Source organism: Myxine glutinosa, chromosome 2 (assembly GCF_964187855.1).
Source record: "Myxine glutinosa chromosome 2, kmMyxGlut1.1, whole genome shotgun sequence".
Lineage (NCBI taxonomy): Eukaryota > Metazoa > Chordata > Myxini > Myxiniformes > Myxinidae > Myxine > Myxine glutinosa.
The window spans coordinates 214552054-214573832 of record NC_136262.1 but is presented as its reverse complement, the minus strand read 5'-3'; the positions used below and the strand labels follow the sequence as shown (position 1 = coordinate 214573832).

The following is a 21779-nucleotide window of genomic DNA, read 5'->3' as shown; positions in this document are numbered from 1 at the left end:
AGGGGGAGGGGGGAGGGGAGGAGAGGGGGGAGGGGGGGGGGAATGGGGGGAGGGGGAGGGGATGGGGGAGGGGAGGGGGGAGGGGAGTGGGGGAGGGGGAGGGGATGGGGGAGGGGAGTGGGGGAGGGGAGGGGGAGGGGGAGGGGGGTGGGGAAGGGGTAGGGCAGAAAGGAAGGGGTAGGGGGGAAAGGGAGGGGCATGGGGGAAAGGGAGGGGGGAGGGGGATGGGGAAGGGGTAGGGCAGAAAGGAAGGGGTAGGGGGGAAAGGGAGGGGCATGGGGGAAAGGGAGGGGGAGGGGAGGGGGAGTGGAGGGGAAAGGGGAGGGGGGAAGGGGAGAGGGTAGGGTGGAGGGGGAAGGGAGGGGAAAGGGTAGGGGGAGCGGGAGGGGGGAAAGGGAGGGGGAGCGGGAGGGAGGGGGAGGAGGGAAGGGGAGGGGAGGGATATAGATGGTTACTGGCAATTGATCACATCCACAAAAACAATTTATGTACTTTACATAACGTTAATAGGAATACATGGCCGTGTCGATGGGAAATACAGTTTGTTTGAAATAAATCACAAATATCAGATGAAAGTGAAAAAAAACCTATGTGGTGTGAATGGCAATGTTCCTCGCTGAAATGTGAAAAAACTGAATTACGTGCGAACGCATAACTGTGAGATTATGGCGGCAAAGTTGGAACATCACGTGATCGCTCTGAGCGAATCAGCGCGCTGCTCTGCGACCAGCTCAGATGCCGTGTATTATATTCCTCGCTGAAATGCGCTGAGGTAAAAATATGGTTTAAAAAATATTATGAAATAATTATTTTTAGGTCGGCCATGTTCTTCCCAGGCTCAATGGCCATGTCTATGCCAAATATGAAGCACGTGAGCCTCTCCGTTTAGGAGTCTATCGGTAACATTACACACACACACACAAACTGTGTTATATATATATATATTAGTAATGGAGGACTTAAGATGGAAGTCTAAAGAGCCGTTATTTATTTGTGCTGGACTCAAGACCAGGCAACTTCACTGCCACAACACACAGGAAAATTGACATCCATTTCTGCTCGTTTACCCATTTGTTCGTTATTCAAGGGCAATGAGCTGCAAATGAAGACATGACACGGGCATAAACGACCAAGTCACCTTTTGTACATTTTTTCCCCTCTTCAATTTCCTGGTATTAAGTGGAAAAAAAAATGACAAGGTCGAAATAAATATTAAATGTGCATAAAACTATAAAGTTAATTTGCCATGCAATGAAAAAGGGGTAGCACATAAACGAGTATTGCTAATGGATCATTATTCAAGGCTGAGCTCTTAACGCCAAATAAATGCTCACACATGCACTCACTTGGCACTGATGTCGGGAATCGATGGTCCATCGTCCAGAAGCACACGACGCCCAGCCAGGTCCAACTTTACTCCGTGGCTGAGTCGTGAGGCATGACGCGTAGCATGTCGTTCCTCCTCTAGCTTCTTCGATGCCTCACGTTCAGTCGTGCTCATCCAGAGATTTGATTCAGATGCAAAGTAGTCCGACTGATCGTCGATGACCTGCGTCCTCTTTATGCTGAGGAGGGAGCGGGGAAGGAAAGTAAAACCAACCTTCTCCATTGCCAAGTCCTCTTGTGAGCTCTTTTTTTTTTCGATACAAGATCGAGGCTCATGAAAGAGCTAACATTAATCATACAAAAAGTCAAACCGACACACAAAACACAAAATAGGGGGAAGGACACAAACACAAAATAGGGGGAAGGACACAAACACAACATTTGAGAGAAGGGACATCGAGAGAACTGTGGGAGGGAGAGGGCTTGGGGGGAGGTGGGAGAGGTATAAAACATATGGACACTGCAAGGACTTCCAGGAAAGAAGTTGGAATTTCAAAAAAGTGGATCTGGGGTGAATTAGCGGGGGTAGAAAAGATCAAGGTTTTGGAGGGGGGAAGATAAGAGATGGTGGTGAACAGCTGTTTTAAAGACCTGGAGGGAGGAGTGGGATTGAAGGGAGTGGGGGAGTTTGTTCCAGAGGCGGAAGAAAAGGGGAATGAAAGAGTGAAGGTGAGCAGAGAGCCTAGATTTTGGCAGTTTAACCATAAGAGGGTTGCTGGCAGAACTTGTGCGACCTGCAGGAATATTTTGGGGACAGAGCCCAGAGAGAGCTGGGGGAGCAAGGCCGGAGAGGAGTCGGTAGAAGACAGAAAGACCACCAACCTGCCTGCGGTGAGTGAGTGAATGGCCCTCGGAGTTAGCTTCATCGCAGGAGATTCCAATGATTCTGAAAGCTTTGGTTTCAACAGCGTGAAGCCGAGCTAGGTGTGAGGCAGGAGCACCGGCCCAGAGGGGGGACCAGTATTCCATTGAGCTGCGGATGAAAGCCTTGTATGTGGTGAGGAGCTCAGGTGTGCCAAGGAAGGACTTCGCACGACGGAGGATGCCTAGTCAGCGACTGGCTTTGGAGGCCGGCTTGGAAATGTGGTTTTTTTGTTTGTTTGTTTTTTTATTTTATTTTGTTGTATACACGATCGAGGCTCGTGAAAGAGCGAACATTAATCACACAGAAAGACAAACAGACACACAAAACAAATAACATCGGGAGCGGTAGACAAGATGGGGAGAGAGGGGGAAGGACACAAACACAACATTTGAGAGCAGGGACCGAGAGACATGGAGACATCGAGAGAACTGTGGGAGGGAGAGGGCTTGGCTTTGGGGGGGAGGCATGGGAAGGGGGGGGGGTGGGAGAGGTATAAAACATATGGACACTGCCAAGACTTCCAGGAAAGAAGTTGGAATTTCAAACAAGGTGGATCTGGGGTGAATTAGTGGGGGTAGAAAAGATCAAGGTTTTGGATGGGGGAAGATAAGAGATGGTGGTGAACAGCTGTTTTGAAGACCTGGAGGGAGGAGTGTGATTGAAGTGAGTGTGGGAGTTTGTTCCAGAGGCGGGAGAAAAGAGGAATGAAAGAGTGAAGGTGAGCAGAGAGCCGAGATTTCGGCAGTTTAACCATGAACCATTTTCGGCAGTTTCTCTGTGAATGTGGTTCTCTTTGAGAGGTGTCAGACATTTCGTGAACTCCAGGAAGCTGCATTTCAACCAGAAGGCTTGTGAGCAACATCATCATGTTTAACGTTCTTTATCCTCCACTTAGGGCTAGCAGGATAGCCGAGAGGTATGTGCACTCGCCTCCGAGCTGTTTTAGCCTGGGTTTGCATCCCGACCCAGCTGTAAACTGTCATCCGGGTGTTTCTCATCAATGCATGTGCCATCCATAGGATGGACTTTAAGCTGGGTGTTTTGTCAGCTATCATTAGCTAGTGGATGGTAAATACCCCACGGTGTCTTTTGCAAACAGGACGCGAGTTATCGCTGGCATCCTGAACAAGTTACGAATTCTTATTCGAACCCACAGAAGGCACTGTATCTACTTTCACAGCAAAGATGCAAATGAGCTACGACGTGCTTAACACAAAATCATGATGATCCTCCACATCAACGGTCCTGTTGTTTTCCCAAAAAATGTTTTGGCAAAATTTTTTTTTTTTTTGAAAAAAAAAATTTTTGCGAAAATTTATCTAATCAGGCTGGTCAAACAAATGAGGGGGAAAACAGGTGCACGTAAAAATTCCTACACACAAACTCTCTCATCAGGAAACCACGTGTTAACATATTGCTGAGAAATTGCAATCAAACGAGATTTTAATGTTAATGTGATCTTAAATAAACAGATACTCTCTCTCCAAATGATTGTTGAGATGCCAGCTGGTGATTTGCTGGTTATAGTACCTTTTAAGATGCAAGCTAATCATCTTTATAGTTCACAATTGAGTCACAGGTACAAAAAAGGAACAAAGCAACACTATAAAAACCTTGTGGTGCTATTCAACAAAGCAATATTGACTTGGAACCCCTTTTTAATGAAAATCTTTGTGTCAAAAAAACAAAACAAGATTAGCCATGATCACTGCATGAAGGAAAACAAAAGAAGATGACTAATGGCAGGTAGTACTCCAATTAGCATTGTAAATAGGCCTGAGGAAGTTAGGCCAAACTGAAGGAAACCCCAAAGCCAATCCAAATGTGTACCCGTTCTCTTGAACACGGATTGACTACAAAACAAAGCTTATCCGGGTTCTCCTGCAACCCACGTTGACAGGTCAACCAAGTCGAGTTAAAAGACTCATCTATATGTAATTTTTTCTCCAACAACCTCATCTCAGATCACCAATTCCGTTTCAGACCAGGTCACTCCACATTGGCCATGCTGCTTCTACTCACCTAACAATGCATGGACATCGGATACCATCTCTGTCAAACAAGAGATCAGGGCCTTCTCTCTAAACATATATCTCGTGCATTTGATACAGTCTGGCATCGTTCCTTACTCTCCAAACTCTCGGCCAATGGCATCCAAGGCCAACTCCACACATGGCTTACTGACTTCCTCTACTGTCGTAGCAATATTTGGCACTCAACAGAGTCCTTTCATCTCCTCTCCCTGTCAAGGTGGAATGCCCCAAAGCAGTTTTCTGGGCCCATTCCTATTCCTGATCTTCATCAATGATCTCTCTGACTCTGGGAAATTCTCTTTATCTATTGCTGATGACTCCACTCTGTGCCATGACATCCCTCATCCTGCCGACAGACAGGCTGCAGACTCTTCCCTCTCTTCAGACCATGAAAAAAAAAATCACAAGATGGTTAAACACTTGGAATACGTCTTTCAATCCTCACAAACCACACTCTCACCGAAAAGATCATCTGGCAACACCCCCATCTATTTTCTTAACAATTATCTTGAGGAAATTCAGTCATTCAAATTCCTGGGTCTCACTATCAGTCATGATCTTTCTTGAGTAAACAACATTTTAAAGTCGGCCTCCAAAGCCAGCTGCCGACTGAGCATTCTCCGTTGTACAAAGTCCTTCCTTGGCACACCTGAACTTCTACCTACCAACAAGGCATTCATCCGCAGCTTGATGGAGTACTGCTGTCCCCTCTGGGCTGACTCCCCTGCCTCACATCTTGCTCAGCTAGACTCCATGGAAACCAAGACCTTCAAGATTATTGGAATCTCCCACGACGAAGCTGAGTCTATCATTTTCCTCATCACAGAAAGGTCAGTGGTCTCTCTGTCTTCTACCACCTCCTTTCTGGTATTGCACCCTCTGCTCTTTCCGTGCTTTGTCCCCCCCTCCCCCAGGTTTCTGCAGGGTTAACTCAGTCCACCATCGACCCACTTCTGGTGAAACTACCTAAATGCAGGATCACTGCTCACCTCCACTCATTCGTTCATCTTTTTCCCCACCTGTGGAACCAACTTCCACATTCTCTTCAATCTTCATTCTTCATTCTTCCCTCAATGTCTCCAAGACAGCTCATCATCACCATCTCAGATTGCTCCCAATCTTAAACCATGATCTTTTCTACCCTCTTTAACCTCCCAACTACCCACCATCCCACCCCATTTCCTCCTTCTGCCAAATTTCCAGTTTTCCCTCCTGAGAGTTTCCTTCTGTATCCATCTTGTCCACTCTTTGCATCCTCTCCTGCCCCTCTTTCCTCCCCACACCCATTATTTGTCCAGGTCTGCCCACTATCTTGGCCTTAAACTATGCTGTTTATGTTTCCCCCCCCTCTCTGAACTGTTCCTTTTTGCCTTTTGTGTCCTGATCCGTTCAGTGTACCATTACTCGATTTATTTTTTTGATACATGTGGGCTGTTGTTCCCCAGAAAATTTTGCAGTGAATGTCACATTAATTTGTGCACAATGAAGACAATCTCAACAACTTTTCTTATCTCTATTCTTAACCCCATCCCTCCAATTAAATTACGTCATTATCTTGGACAGAATTATTTAATCTGGTGTTGGTGTAGCGCAGGCCAGATGGGCCGAATGGACTCGGCCATCAAATTTACAGCGGATTCCTTGTGAACTCTTTGGAGCTATTTTGTTATGACAAATAAAATAAAATATATGGGAATATTAAAGCACAGAAAAAACCAGAAGCAAACCCAATAAACCTGGATATGGATTAAACGTTTAAGCCCCCTTCGCTTGATTGGTCAGTACTGTGATGTACTTCCACAGATCCTGCTTTTGCCCTCTTTGGGAGGAGGTCCACAAAAACATCAGGGACAGCTCGAATTGCCAGCTGATTCGGGTGGGCTAATTTAACATGGAAACACAGCATCAGGGTCAGCAAGGTTCACAACGCAGAATGAGTTGAGCATGGAAACATTGCACGAGAAGCCTCACATAACTGGCCAAATTACCCCCAACAAAAGGCTCACTGAATTCCAACAGACCAGTTTTTGTCGTAGTCCAGCAACTTGTCGCGGTGTTGGATGGCTTTATTGAGGCCCTGCCCGACACGATCTTCACTGTTTCCTAGCAACTTCCTCCGGAGTTTCTCACTCTTGTTGGAATTATGAGACAATACCTCCATCTCTTCTTTAGTACACACCTGTATAGGACAAAAAAAGGCTTCTCACTTAAAAAAAACAAGGTCAACCCACAATACTTTATGGTTTTTCCTTACTCTCCACCTATCTGCCCACTCTTCCCCACCGCCCAGCTCCACTCACTAAATTTCCACAGAAGAGACAAGGACCCGAGCCCTCCTGCTTGCATACGATGCGCCCACATTCCAAGCAGTTGTTGATGAGGGCGTGCTTTTGTGCCAAGCAGTCACACGGGTGTCGCCCGGGCAGTATCACAGCCAGCCGATTCTCACCCTCCTTGCTATACAGGGAAACAAACTTGGTCTTCTGTGTGCCACCATCTGTAGCATCCTGCTCTCCACAAGTGGGTTTGAAGGAAATGAGCTGTTCCATCTCAATCACAACTTCTCGTTGATTTTAGAGATTCCAGAAAAAGAAGATTTATTTTGTCTTTTTTAAGTACCAAAGTCCACTTTATTGCTTTACTAGCAGGGGATACCTGGCGCTGCCCAGCTGGGTGAGCTTTTCTCGGTGGTGGTTTCGGGATGTGTTGGACATTGAAACGCTATGGAGTTTTTGACCTCGTGATGGTTACTTTTTGCCTGCTGGTTGGCGGCAGCACTATCTGACCCCACATCCCAAATATACATTTTATAGCACCCTAAGGTGGCCTTAAAACCGAGGTCAACAGGTCATGAGGTTTTCCGAGCAAAGGTCTATGTGAATGGAAGATAGTCTGTCAAAACTTTAGAGGAGTCAATCAGATTATGGATTACTTATCGGGCATAAGTTTGTGTGAATATAGCACAACCATATGGTTTGAAGGTGCAGCACGCTGTCCAGGTGGTGCGATACGCTGTCCAGGTGGCGCGACATGCTGTCCAGGTGGCGCGACACGCTGTCCAGGTGGCGTGACACGCTGTCCAGGTGGCGTGACACGCTGTCCATGTGGTGCGACACGCTGTCCAGGTGGCGTGGCACGCTGTCCAGGTGGCGCGGCACGCTTTCCAGGTGGTGGATGTGCTGTCCAGGTGGCGCGATGTACTGTCCAGGTGGTGCGACATGCTGCCCAGGTGGAGCGACACACTGTCTAGGTGGTGTGACAAGCTGTCCAGGTGGCGTGACTCTCTGTTAAAGGGTGTTGTCTGCATAAATTATGGCGGCAACAGCAATGAAGTGTTCCACTGCCAAGCCTTCTCCGGTCACTAACTCGTTCGCTTCCTGACACCTAGCCCATGTCAAATATCTTCATGTGAACGCCAAGCTTTTATTATGGATCCAAATTCTTGGGAATTAATTTGGACTAGTTATTTCAGATTAACTGTGTGAATGCAGCTTTACATTTGTTGATTTCCTAGGGAAAGGCTATTAAAGAACATTGCAGTACACGTCAGCCTTTCATAATAAAAGTATGAGAGGCTGAAATGTACCTTTCATAATCTCCCACTATTTGAAGCATAATGGCCTCATCTCAAAAGCTGTTCTGAATGGTTTCAATGTGAGTTTCTCACTGTTTTTGTTCTGAGGAATTTCCACCCAAAATGATAAATGCAAATTTGGTCAGTTCATGTTTATATTGGGGATTCATTTCTCAAAGGTCTTTATTTTAGTCTGCAAAAGTTACTAATTTAATGCTCAAATTATCCCAGATAGACATATTGCATTTACAAAACATCAACTGCACCACTTCAGTAAAACAACTAATGCAAGGCAACACGAGCAACATACAAAGTTATTTTTCCATGACGCAACCGACAATTGCAGCAGAACTTATCTAAAAATGGACCTCAATCTCAATGACGACATGCAGTGTTTCCTTTGGTAAAACCTGGAATTTTGACTTGAATTCCTGGTACAACCTGTAATATTCCATGTACCTTTTAATCCAATCATGATATATGCCACCTGTTATCATTACACAATGATAACCTTTGATAATCATATTACTGTACTATTTTCCCAAGAATGTGGAAATTCATTTTTAACAACAACAAAAATCATCATCATCATCATTGATTAGGAGGTTATGGAACCAAAATGTCTAATATTTTTCTGCTGTTTTCATTTACACCCATTTTTCCAGATCTTCCTGATTGTCTGCAATCGCCAAATATGGTAATATGGCACCATTGATATCTCTCCTTTAAAGCAATATCAAAATTAACTGACCCTGGTTACATCCCACAACTCCTTGCGGCAAACAAGTCATGAGGTAATTAGCTCTGGGGTCCATAACATCCATTGCAGTATTAACTATTTCTCTAGTTGGTTGGGTACAGCAGTCTTCTTGTGCCGAATGGCAGAATTAATCTAAAACCACCATATTCAAGTCTCACCTTGCCCTGAACTGCAGAATCTCTCTCTGAAGACGTTTGAAGGTCAGAGTTCAAATAGGAGCCCTTTGTTTCCGCCTTGTTTTTTCCTTTCTTCTTTCCCTTCTCTGGCTTCTGGAACTTGTCTTGGTCTGCACAGAAAGGGTATATGCGTTGTTTGAGAATGTAAAGCAAACATCTTGGCATAACCAGGGCGGAGCCTTTTGATATTCAAGTAATTAATAAGGGATAGATAAGGATAATGGCTATGCCATGTCGGTGGTATACGTTAAAAGACAAGTCTCAAGCTCAGAATTCCTGCGATGCACCTTTTACACTTTCCATGAAGCAAGACAGTCATTTGGGATTTCTCATTAGGTTAACACTAAACAAAAAACCACACTGCTGCAATAGTGCATTGTGGTTCTGTTGGTAAAGGAAGTTTATAGCAGGAACACATGCCGATACCGATAAGACAAACTCTCTGAAAAGGATACATGCATGACCTCATGACTCTTTTAACACAGAGATCATGAGCAAATGCACACCATACCAAAACCATCAGAAGAGCATGTAAGCAATTCCTATCAATTCCACAGGAAATAGATTTGTGGTATATAAAAATGTCAGAATCCTCAAGTGTAAAAAGGCCTGGTGTTGGCTTTTTAAGCCTGGTGTTGGCTTAGCGGTTAGGGTGCCGGCTTGGGATCCTAGGATCCTGGGTTCGAATCCCGGTCGATCGCTGAATTAACGCCAGGGGGGTTGACTCGGCCTGTCATCCTACCGAGGTCGGCAAATTGAGTACCAGCTTGCTGGGATGAATGATCACGGTGTGTACCCCGATTTAGAATAGGTACACCGTATCCCTGCGCATCGTAAGAGCGTGACCAAGGGTTGGCGTCAGGAAGGGCATCCGGCCATAAAAACATTGCCTCAAACAGGGAACCATGATTGTCATGGGGCCCGCAAGGCTAACCCCCGCTCTAGCGGGGAAAATGGCCTTAAAACGATCATTCATTCCTCAAGTGTAAAAGGCCAGCCTGTGGTGCCAAAGTAGGCAGACTGTGGTTTTGATAGGTTTGCATGACAACACAGCCAAATGCATTATGGGACAGTAACCACGCACTCAAGTGCACGACATTCTTCCATATGAAACTACGGTAACAAGCCGCATTGCCTACAAAGTCACAAATTGTGCAACAGAGTGGTCTTTCATTTATTTCAATCACTTTTTGTCCTCTGTCCCTCCAACAAAGTCGGAGACAGGGAACGTTAAAATGAGCTCTGTCCGACCGATGGATCATCCGTCCATGTACTTTTGTGTACGCGATATTTCAAAAACTTCAAAAACCGAAATATTTCAATAGCTTTCATAATAATACAGATATCTATTCCTAATGACATTTGTCAACCTGATTAGATTACGGATGTGATTGGCTGAATTATGTTGCCATAACAACCATCTCGGTAATTTGTCTTGTGTACAATATTTGAGAGGCTCTTCTTGCATTGTTTCTTGTTAAAGAGTGTGTGTTTGTGTGCGTGCATGTGTGTGCATGTGGCAACCACCCAAAAGCCAAGAGACCTTGAGTATCAGCTCCTAGTTAAATGATGAACAACAAAGAAAAAGGCATTTTGGAAGTGAAGTAGGTTGAGAACAACTTAACATAGCCAGATTGCTCTTTCATAATTTCCTATTTCAGCTCTTGCGTGAAGTCCTGAAGAGAAGAGTGTGAGTGAAGAGCCTCCGGAAAGCAATTCCACAAACAGGACAGAAGAGGAACAAAAGAGTAGAGGTGAACGACAAGCATGGATTCTGGGTGTCTAACCAAGAGGAAATTACTGGAACACACTTCAGTATTATTTGCTCAATTGCATCCCCAATTTCAAATGAGCTTCAAAATGACGGGATCTGCCATTTCAATTAAAATAATATCTTCATTTTTTTTAGACCTATAACTATTTTCAACATTCCACTCAGTCATGAGCATGCGTGAATTCAACAGTGGTGAAATGGTTGGCGCACTACAACGAGAACTCAACAACATTTCCACCTCTGTCTGTCTGTCTGTGTTATATGAACTCCTAAACCGCTGGACAGAATGAGTGGAAACTTGCGAGTTGTACTCGGGGTGTGCAGTGAATCTTTTAGAAAGTTGGGATGGTTACGATCAATTTATGTTTTAACATTAAAGTGAGCGAATCATCATTTCTTACATTTCAACATTAACAATTCTCTGTATGAAAACTCATTCGCTTCAGGCTCAGCTTTTAAATCTAAACTTGGGTGCATTCATGGTCCAGGGCCCGGAAGGAGAAGGCAGGATTTATTATCTATCCCGTACGTATTACGAATGTTTTCTCAATAGATGAAAAAAAAAACTACATGGCCTCAAAAGAACCAAAATATTGGAGGGGAAACGAGTAGTACGAAGTGAACATGTGAAGTCAGAGCTGTGAGCACCAAAGAGCCAGGAGCACCAAAGGCATCGGCACAAATGGCATGATACTGATTGTTCTTTGCAATCTGAACACAAGCAAGGCCTGTGCAATGGTACAAGACTTATCTTCATAACTTTTTCGGAAGTTTACCGCTGTTGACACAGCGTCTATTACACCACATTATTTAACATGTTATATTAGTTATTCGTGCCTGTTGTTTGTGTCCTTTATGACGTCCTTAAAAACAGTAAGCTTTCTTTTTGGAATGATTTTCAATTTTGTTACTACCAGACTGGCAGAGTATAAAAATTATTGCACTGCTCTCTGCGCATGCGCAATCTGGAGAAATTCGGAGCCAAAGTACTGCTAAACTAGAGGTTAGTTTTCCAATTCATGTTCAAACTAGAATGGCACTCAGTAGAGACTGGTGAACATTTTACGTTTTGTATCCCACTAATAGGCCGGATCTGGATTCGGACATGAACCAAAATCGAATCTATTTGTCCTTGTCAGACACCCAACCGGTCGACCAAGTTTTTTTTTTTTTTTTTTTGTTTTTGTTTTTGTATACAAGATCGAGGCTCGTGAAAGAGCGAACATTAATCACACAGAAAGACAAACAGACACACAAAACAAATAACATCGGGAGCGGTAGACAAGATGGGGAGAGAGGGGGAAGGACACAAACACAACATTTGAGAGCAGGGACCGAGAGACATGGAGACATCGAGAGAACTGTGGGAGGGAGAGGGCTTTGGGGGGAAGGCATGGGAAGGGGGGGGGGGGGGGTGGGAGAGGTATAAAACATATGGACACTGCCAAGACTTCCAGGAAAGAAGTTGGAATTTCAAACAAGGTGGATCTGGGGTGAATTAGTGGGGGTAGAAAAGATCAAGGTTTTGGATGGGGGAAGATAAGAGATGGTGGTGAACAGCTGTTTTGAAGACCTGGAGGGAGGAGTGTGATTGAAGTGAGTGTGGGAGTTTGTTCCAGAGGCGGGAGAAAAGAGGAATGAAAGAGTGAAGGTGAGCAGAGAGCCGAGATTTCGGCAGTTTAACCATCAGAGGGTGGCTGGCAGATCTTGTGCGACCTGTAGGAATATTTGGGGGACAGAGCACAGAGAGAGCTGGGGGAGCAAGGCCGGAGAGGAGTCGGTAGAAGACAGAAAGACCACCTACCTGCCTGTGGTGAGTGAGTGAAAGGCCCTCAGAGATAGCTTCATCGCGGGAGATTCCAATGATTCTGAAAGCTTTGGATTCAACAGCGTGAAGCCGAGCCAGGTGTGAGGCAGGAGCACCAGCCCATAGGGGAGAACAGTATTCCATTGAGCTGCGGATGAAAGCCTTGTATGTGGTGAGGAGCTCAGGTGTGCCTAGGAAGGACTTCGCACGACGGAGGATGCCCAGTCGGCGACTGGCTTTGGAGGCCAGCTTGGAAATGTGGTTTTCCCAAGAAAGATCATGGCAGATGGTGAGACCCAAAAGCTTGAGCGACAGAACTTCTTGGAGAGGATTGTTGAGAAAGTAGATGGGAGGGTTGTCCAGTCGATCTTTTCGGAGAGACATAGTAAGAGTGTGAGATTTGTCAGGATTGAAAGACATGTTCCACATGTTTGACCAGTCTGTGATTTTGTCCAGGTCTTCAGAGAGAGGAGGCTGCAGACTGCCGATCTGAGGGAAGAGGAATGGAGCGGCAGAGAGTGGAGTCATCAGCAAAGAGATACAGAGGATTTTCCAGAGAGTCGGAGAGATCATTGATAAAGACCAGAAAAAGCACAGGGCCCAGCAGTTTGGAGGGGATCCGTCCAAATCCGTCCACAACTTTTTGAGATATCTTGCTATGTATCGTTTTTGGCCCTATCTCCCAATGGTGAAGAATCACTTAAAAAATTATAGTAGCCGGATACGAATCCGGATCTTCACCAATATCTAATCATTTCGTACTTGTCACATATGCTACCTCTCTGCCAAATTTCGTCCGAATCTGTCCACAACTTTTTGAGATGTCTTGTTCACAAACGGACAGACAAACAAACAGACAGACAGACAGACAAACAGACAGGGGTGAAAACACAACCTCCATCCACCTTTGTTGGCAGAGGTAAATATAACATTCAATTGACATTCAGTTGTTCCACGTTCCAGTTCAAAAGGGGACCACGAAAAACAACAACAACCACGGTCCCCGAAAAAGGCCAACCCCCACTTTGCGGGGAAAAATGGCCTCTAAACGGTGGTTGGTTGGTTGGTTGTTTGACATTCAGTTGTTCCTTGCTCATAGACTGACATCTGCAGACAGACACACAGATAGAGTGAACCCATTCCTTAACACTTCACGTGCGAGGTAATAAATAAAAGCTCGTTATTCCAAGATGTCATCTCCTTTCTACGCTATCACCACCAGCCAAATTATGTGAAGTCAGCAAGGAGACACAAACCTTCTTTCTTGCGGTAAACCTGCATATTGTCAGGAAGAGGAGGAAGGCATTCGGTGTGACGGCGTTGCAGAAGCTGCTCAATAAACCTTCTCTTTTCTCTATCGTCACCACGCAGCTTATCCATCAGATATATCCGAAGCTCTTCAGCATTGACATTAGAGAGGATTTCCCTGTGGAAAATACCAATTTAGAAAAAAAACAAGAACATGACATGACAAGCACACATGACAACATGACATTCCAAGCATACGACTGCCTTTCAATCTTACCCGTAAATATTAAATTACCATGGGATTTACCACAGGCTAAACCTCCATTGCCCAGCGAGAATGATGGAATGGTGACAATTTCGAGCAAATAGGGCCAAATGGGACATCGTTTAGAAAGACATTGATCACGGGTTATTTCACACTGAACGCGCAATTTTGGACAAACAATGCAGTTTAAATAGAGAGTTCAACCAGTGGAGAAATTGTGCTGTTCAAGCGATACTAAAAGGGGAAGCGTGGTGGACAATGGTTCCTTTGAAGAATAAATTTGTGGTTTTAGAGGACATCAAATTTTGGAAACGGAATGAACCTCAAAGGCATTTATACTCGAACAACATCCAATCATCAGCAATCTGGTTGGTCCAATGGAGAGAGGGCAACACTGTGATTATAAGGGCTGATGGGCACTGGTCAATTGCCTAATGAATGTGTTGGTGGCACACAATTCATCGTTTTCTGAATCCTTTGCACCTGCATACAAAATTTTAAAAATGTAACAATCTATTTCAGGCATTATTTAACCAGTTGTTAATAAGTAGGCATAGCACTGCACTTGAATGATGTGACATTTAAACATATACCATGACTTCAAAGGCTGAATCTTGTACATGGTGTGATTAAAGGTGTTTATAAAGGATTTTCATGCAATAGTCTCATCTCATAGAAGAGCGAGTTAACAAGAGGGTAAAAAGGCAACAAACTGAACTGTAGGGCCTACAGTTGGATGCAATAAGCAATATACTATAAATGGACGAGGTTTTGTGTGTGTGTGTTTGTGTGTGTGTGTGTGTGTCTTTTTTTGTGGAATTCTACGAAAGCTTTCTGATGTGGAATGTGAGACACCGAAATAATCGTTATGATCTTTTGCTTGATTAGGCTAGTCAACTACGAATAATCCTGAAGAATTCCCATGTTTTAAAAGCACACCATGTTAAGGTGTATAGAGAAGTTTAATAGGTCCTTCCATGGTATGGCATTCTGATTACAAAATAAATAATAATAATAATAACATTGTAACAAAGCATATATTAATTAATACAAATAATATTAACAACAATAATAATAGTAGCATCATTTGACAATAATAATAACAAACATATATTTCCCCCCCCCTTACTCCCACCCTGCCCATCTCCCTGACCCAATCCCATCAGGGTTTGGTGAAAGACAAGCTAATGCTCAAGCAGTACAGTAAGCAGGTATGCTACAAGGCCGTGAAGACCAATGAAAGTTTGGTCCTTTGGACCAACGTCCCCAATAGTTCATGAAACGGATCCATGAGGGTTGACGAAGAGTCCCAGCAATTTATGATTACCTCACCCTCGCGAAGCAAACAGTGGGGTTAAGCAATTGGTCATGCATGTGTCTGCATTTTGTTAAGAGCATACATCAAAAACCATTCAACGGAAGAAATTTAAACTTTACCACGTGCATATTGAGCATACATCGAAAACCGTTCAACGGAAGAAATTTAAACTTTACTACATGTTACATGAACATTTGATATAGTGCATATTGAGCATACATCGAAAACCGTTCAACGGAGGAAATTGAAACTTTACCACATGTTACATGACCATTTGATATAGCGCAAATTGAGTATACATCGAAAACCGTTCAACGGAGGAAATTTAAACTTTACCACATGTTACATGAACATTTGATATAGCGCATATTGAGCGTACATCGAAAACAGTTCAACGGGGGAAATTGAAACTTTACCACATGTTACATGAACATTTGATATAGTGCATATTGAGCAACAACAACAACATGCATTTTAAAGGCCATTTTCCCTGCTAGAGCGGGGGTTAGCCTTGCGGTCCCCATGACAATCTTCTCCATTTTGCCCTATTTTCTGCATCTCTCCTTGTTAACCCCCTTGCCCGCATTTCTTCTTCCACCATTTTTAGCCAAGTCTTTCTCGGTCTTCCCCGTCTTCTACTTCCTTCTACATTCATTTCCATCACTCTTCTCAACCAGTCACTTTCATCCTTCCTCAACACATGACCAAACCATCTCAACCTGTTCCTCTTCACAGCATCAATCACAGGCTCTATTCCCATCATCTTTCGCAATTCATCATTTGTCTTCCTCTCTCTCAACGATACTCCGCACATCCGTCGAACCATTCGCATTTCCACCCTTTCCAACCTTCGTTGCTGCTCTACGTTCATTACCCATGTCTCGCTCCCATAAATCATAACAATTCTCACACATGCAGCATACACCTTTCCCTTCAGCTTCAACGACACCCCCTCATCATCAGCACGCCACTCAATTCCCGAAACTTCTTCCATGCACATCTCACTCGAGCAACCGTTGCCGAGTCTGATCCACCTTCTCCATTCAGCATGTCTCCGAGGTAGCAAAATGTTTTCACACCTTCCAGCTTCACGCCGTCTCCAAGATCCAACTCAACATTTCCTCCATCTGCAGCTCCCTCTGTGCACACCTTACATTTGAATGTAGCTGCCACACTGGTTAATGACCCTCTCAGACCACTACATTTTTGATGAACCCACTCAGCGCACATTGTACACTGAATGGAGTTCACTCCGACACCTTTCCTACACACAGCACAGGGCCACTTCCCAGTTCTTTCCACCTCACCACATGCTTTACCACTTGCCATCACCTTCGTCTTTCCGATATTCACCTTCAGACCTTTTGTCTCCATACATTCCTTCCACGTGTTCATCTTTTCCTTCAGTCCATCCATACTTTCCGCAATCAACACCAGATCATCTGCATACAACAACTCCCACGGTAAACCCTCCTTTACGTTCTGAGCCAGCACCTCCATCACAGCTACAAATAGTAGTGGACTTAGTACCGACCCCTGATGCACTCCCACCTTCACCTCAAACTCACCACTGTTCCCGTCCTTCGTCCTTACAGCTGTGCGCGCTCTTTTGTACATTGCCATCACTACTCTGATCAACCATTCCTCCACTCCTAACTTCCTCAATGCCCATGTTTCAATACTTTGCGTGGAACCCGATCGAATGCTTTCTCCAGATCAACAAACCCAAGAAACAACTTCTTCCTCTTCTCCGTGTACTTCTCCTGCAACTGCCTCACAATGAAAAGCGCGTCTGTCGTTCCTCTTCCTGGCATAAATCCAAACTGCATTTCGTCGATCTTCACTTTCATCCTTATCCTCCTCTCCAACACCCTTTCCAATACCTTCATTCCATACTCCAATAACTTTATCGCTCGGTACGAGCCACACTCCAGAGGATCACCTTTCCCCTGGTATAGAGGGACGAGGGTACTCAGTTCCCAATCCACTGGAATGTGGCCTTCTTTCACCACCAGATTACAGATCTCTGTCATTCTCTTCACACCCCAACTTCCTGCTGCCTTCAACATATCTCCCACAACTCCCGTCGGCCCTCCCGCTTTTCTACCCTTCATTGCTTTTATCACTTCCTCAACTTCCTTCTCAGTTATCTTCTCTGCCGGTCCTAAAACTGGGTTACTCTCTATGTTGCCATCCCATTCATTCTCTGTATTCAACAGCATTTCCATATATCTTTTCCATCTTCCTTTAATTCCATCTGGGTCGACAACGATTTGTCCCACTTCATCCTTCAAGCAGCTCACCCCCATCACATCACACCTCTCTTTCGCTATCTGCTTTGCAATCCTGAATACTGCTTTCTGACCCTCTTCCGAATCCAAGCGTTCTCCAAACATCTTCCTACATGCCTCCTGCGCCTTTGCTACCTCTTTCTTTGCAGCCTTCCTGGCTGCCTTATAACTTTCATGCTCTGCTGTTTCTGCTCCCGTACCCTTCGCCTTCTGCCACTCCTTGAACTTCTTCCTCTTCTCGTCAATCCTCTTTCCAACTTCATCATCCCACCACCATGTTTCCGAGTGCCTCGGTGGTCCTTTTGTCCATCCACATACCTCACCAACGGCTCCCAACAGACTAGCTTTCATTGACATCCAACCACTTTCAAGCTCAACCACATCATCCTCGACCCTACTCAGCCTCTCTTTTAATGCCTCCCTTACTGTCACCTCTTTCAACCTCCACACCTTCATTCTCGGTTGGTACTTCACCCGCCGAGCTCTCCTCGCACCTTTCACCCTTACGTCGCAGACAACCAAGTGGTGCTGTGAAACAGCCTCCTCCCCCGGGATCACCTTTGTGTCTCGGAGGTGCCCCCTATCTCGCCTACGCACCATCAGGTAGTCAACGGTTGTCGTCGACCCACCTGACGTGTATGTAACAAGCTTATTATCCTCTTTCTGGAACTGAGTATTACAAATCAACAAATCAGCTCCATCAGCAAACTCCAAAATCCTTTCACCTTCTCCATTTCTCACACCATATCCGTAACCCCCATGAACTCCATCAAAACCATCCATACTCCTTCCCACATGTCCATTTAGGTCTCCTCCTACCACAACAACTTCCTCATCTTTCACGTTTTCCATCAGCTTCTCTATCGCACACCAGAACTTGTCCTTCTCTTCATCGCTCCGACCAACCTGCGGAGCATATCCCGAGATGACGTTCACCAAGAGCTTTCCAATCATCATTTTCACCATCATCAACCTGTCACTCACTCTAGTCACACTCACCACACTGTCTACAAACTCCTCAGAAAACAGGACACCAACACCATTCACGCCCTCCAGGCACCCTTGCCACACAAACTTGTATTTCTGTCCCTGCCTACCCTTCACCATTCTCACACCACTTCCCTTCCATCTCGTCTCTTGCACACAACATATGTCCACTCTTCTTCTGACCAATACTTCCACCACTTCTCCTGATCTCCCTGTCATTGTCCCTACATTCCATGTCCCAAACCTCAGAAACCGATCTCCTCTTCGGGCTGTACCCTGCCCACATGTAGTTGTAATTGTCATGGTTCTCTTTTTGAGGCAATGTTTTTTATGGCCGGATGCCCTTCCTGCCGCCAACCCTCTTAGTCGCCTCCTACGACACGCAGGGATACGGCGTACCTATTCTTATCCAGGGTACACACTGGGAAACGTTTAAAACATGGAAATCCTGGGGGGGGGGGGGGGGGGGGGGATCACCGCTGCGGTTTAAACATATTTAAATAAATATTTAAACAAAACCATGAAAACAATCTGGGAAAAGTCTCTAAGTGAGAACATGGATTTGAGAAAGCAGGAGCAGAGGTGAAAGAACAAACGAGAATATAGGGGGCGGGGCACAAGTCGAGACGAGGAGGCCGCACGAGACACCAGGCCGCACGAGGCGCGGACAAAGAAACGACTAATTACACACAAATGTGCAACAACTACAAAACCAAAACCAAATAGAAACACACAATAACACATACACAACAAAATACGCAGCGGAAATTTGACAAAGAAACGAACGGGAAAACACTCAAACTTTGATGCCGTGGAGAGATCAAAGCAAGCCCCGTCGCATATTGAGCATATTGAGCATACATCGAAAACCGTTCAACGGAGGAAATTCAAACTTTACCACATGTTACATGACCATTTGATATAGTGCATATTGAGCATACATCGAAAACCGTTCAACGGAGGAAATTGAAACTTTACCACATGTTACATGAGCATTTGATACAGCACATATTGAGTATACATCGAAAACCGTGTGAAATTAGGATCATTATAATCGTATCAGCCTTTATTGTGCTCGGGTGGTGAAAAATAGGAAAGAAGAAGTATAATGTGGCGTTTTAACGATGTCTTGATTTATACTTTAGCGATCTATTCTGGCGTCCTCATCAGCGTTGGTAGTTATATGAAAACACTCGAGGATGAGAATAGAATCCACTTTATAAAGGCTTATTAATGTACTCCATAGCAGATTTTTGAAGTATAATTTGTACACATTTACCTCAGAAGTGTATATCGGTGAAATTACAAATTTGTAAGACTGCGCAGGTAAGTATTCTATGAATACCATCGATCTAGTTACCTCCGCCACCAAAGGTGGATGGAGGTTATGTTTTCACCCCTGTCCGTCCGTTTGTCTGTCCGTTTGTGAAAAACAAATCTCAAAAAGTTGTGGACGGATTCGGACGAAATTTGGCAGAGAGGTGGCGTATGTGACAAGGATGAAATGATTCGATTTTGGTGAAGATTCGGATTCGGATCCGGCTACTAGAATTTTGAAAGTGATTCTTCACCATTGGGAGATAGGGACAAAAACGATACAAAGCAGGATATCTCAAAAAGTTGTGGACGGATTTGGACGACACTTGGTGGAGAGGTTGGGTGTGAGACAAGGACGATTCGATTCGATTTTGGTGAAGATCTGAATATGGATTCATAATATGAGAAATATTTAATTATTCAAGTGATTCTTCACCATTGGGAGATAGGGCCAAAAGGATACATAGCAGGATATCTCAAAAAGTTATTGATGGATTTGGACGAAACTTGTTGGACAGGTCGTGTGTGTGACAAGGAAGAATCGATTCAATTTTGGTGAAGATCCGGAACCAGCTAGTATAATTTTTAAAGTGATTCTTCACCATTGAGTGAAATGGCCAACCAGGTGGAGGTTTGCTCTCCACTGAGTGCCGTTCTAATTCACCCTGTGCTCATTTAAAAACAAGTGCTCCGCATTGTAAACATTTCTTAATGGTCTTGTAGCAATTTACCAGATGTGATTGTGCACTGAATATATATATAATAAATAAATAATTTCTATAACAGATCAGAGGTAGTCTTGGATTGGAAATCAGACTGGCGAGTCTGGCACACCTGAGTCCTTCAGGCCACAGATCCATGGAGAATCTCTCGGAAAGCTCCTTCTTACACCAACTCTCCAGTGACAGTGGGTCGGACATGACCACAGCGAGTCGTACTCTGTTACGGTACCGTTCACAATGTCCACCACTGTCACAACTCCAGCGACCCTCGCTCGCCCCCGCCCGAGTCTGTTACGTGATCTCTTCAATCCAGGAAATACACGCGATAATAATTACATCTCACCTTTTCTTCCTGTCATTGCACTGGCGGCTAAAACTTTAACCTTTTTATCTATAACAAGAGGTAACACTAAGGAAGCGATAAAATAAACTTGTAAATTCTGGAAACAAATTAACAAGATGAATTAGGCTCTACCTTGCACTATACCGCCATGGCCGTCACAACAGGTTTAAATAAACATGCAACTATCAAACAAACATAATGAAACAGTATTTAAATTGATCCACAGTTATAATAACTAAGCCATCAAAATAACTATCATGCGAATGTATGAAATACAAGTAAAAAACGAGGTAACACAAGTTAGTTCAAACTTGAAACTTTAAAGAAAAACCCCGAAATGAACCGAATTATTTTGTACATGTTAATTTTGAGCAATTCCGTTTTAGGCAGCAGTGTAACTGAGAAGGTCGAATGCTGTCCACAAAACCTGTCTAGTCTGGGTTCCATCTCTGATAGGGTGAGACCAAGACCTTGCACCGCCGTCCTGATGCGTTGCCAGCAGGGGGTGCTGCATTCTGGAGTACGCCTTCATTCAGTCGAGGACGTAAAACTACAGCTAATGTCTGCATTTACATTGTGTACATTTAAGATCTTACAGTTAATTTCATTGCGTGCTGTACCCAGGCTAAAAACTCTAACAGCCAGCCTACCGATGACCGCCACCTCCTCCTACGGACAGCGTGCTCCACGGTGCAGCACACCCAATTCCGACACTGCAGTTTTAGTCGGACTCGGATCTCATTCCACTAGGAATCGAACCCTTGATAGTTCGGCAGATAGGTGAAATATTTGGGAGATTTATGACTGATGATACAAGCACAAGAGTTGGCACACAGTTACAGTATGCCCTAAGGAAGATATTTGGCTATAGGGCCATCGCAGATTTGTCCTGTGACAACAATGGCGGCCATTT

At 44.5% G+C, this 21779-nt stretch overlaps 1 protein-coding gene across 1 annotated transcript in view; it reads right to left on the bottom strand.

Moving 5' to 3' along the window:
- TRIP4 (thyroid hormone receptor interactor 4) overlaps positions 1 to 20888 on the bottom strand; it is a 33637-nt gene extending 12749 nt beyond the window's left edge. Inside the window, exons 1-6 of the mRNA XM_068106330.2 lie at positions 20636 to 20888; positions 13632 to 13801; positions 8777 to 8904; positions 6585 to 6791; positions 6306 to 6463; positions 1347 to 1565 (exon numbers count right to left, since the gene is read on the bottom strand). Of these exons, the coding sequence (XP_067962431.2) occupies positions 1347 to 1565; positions 6306 to 6463; positions 6585 to 6791; positions 8777 to 8904; positions 13632 to 13801; positions 20636 to 20721 (968 nt within the window). The 5' untranslated portion in view covers positions 20722 to 20888. The remainder of the gene's footprint in view (positions 1 to 1346; positions 1566 to 6305; positions 6464 to 6584; positions 6792 to 8776; positions 8905 to 13631; positions 13802 to 20635) is intronic.
- Positions 20889 to 21779: the final 891 nt, after the last annotated feature.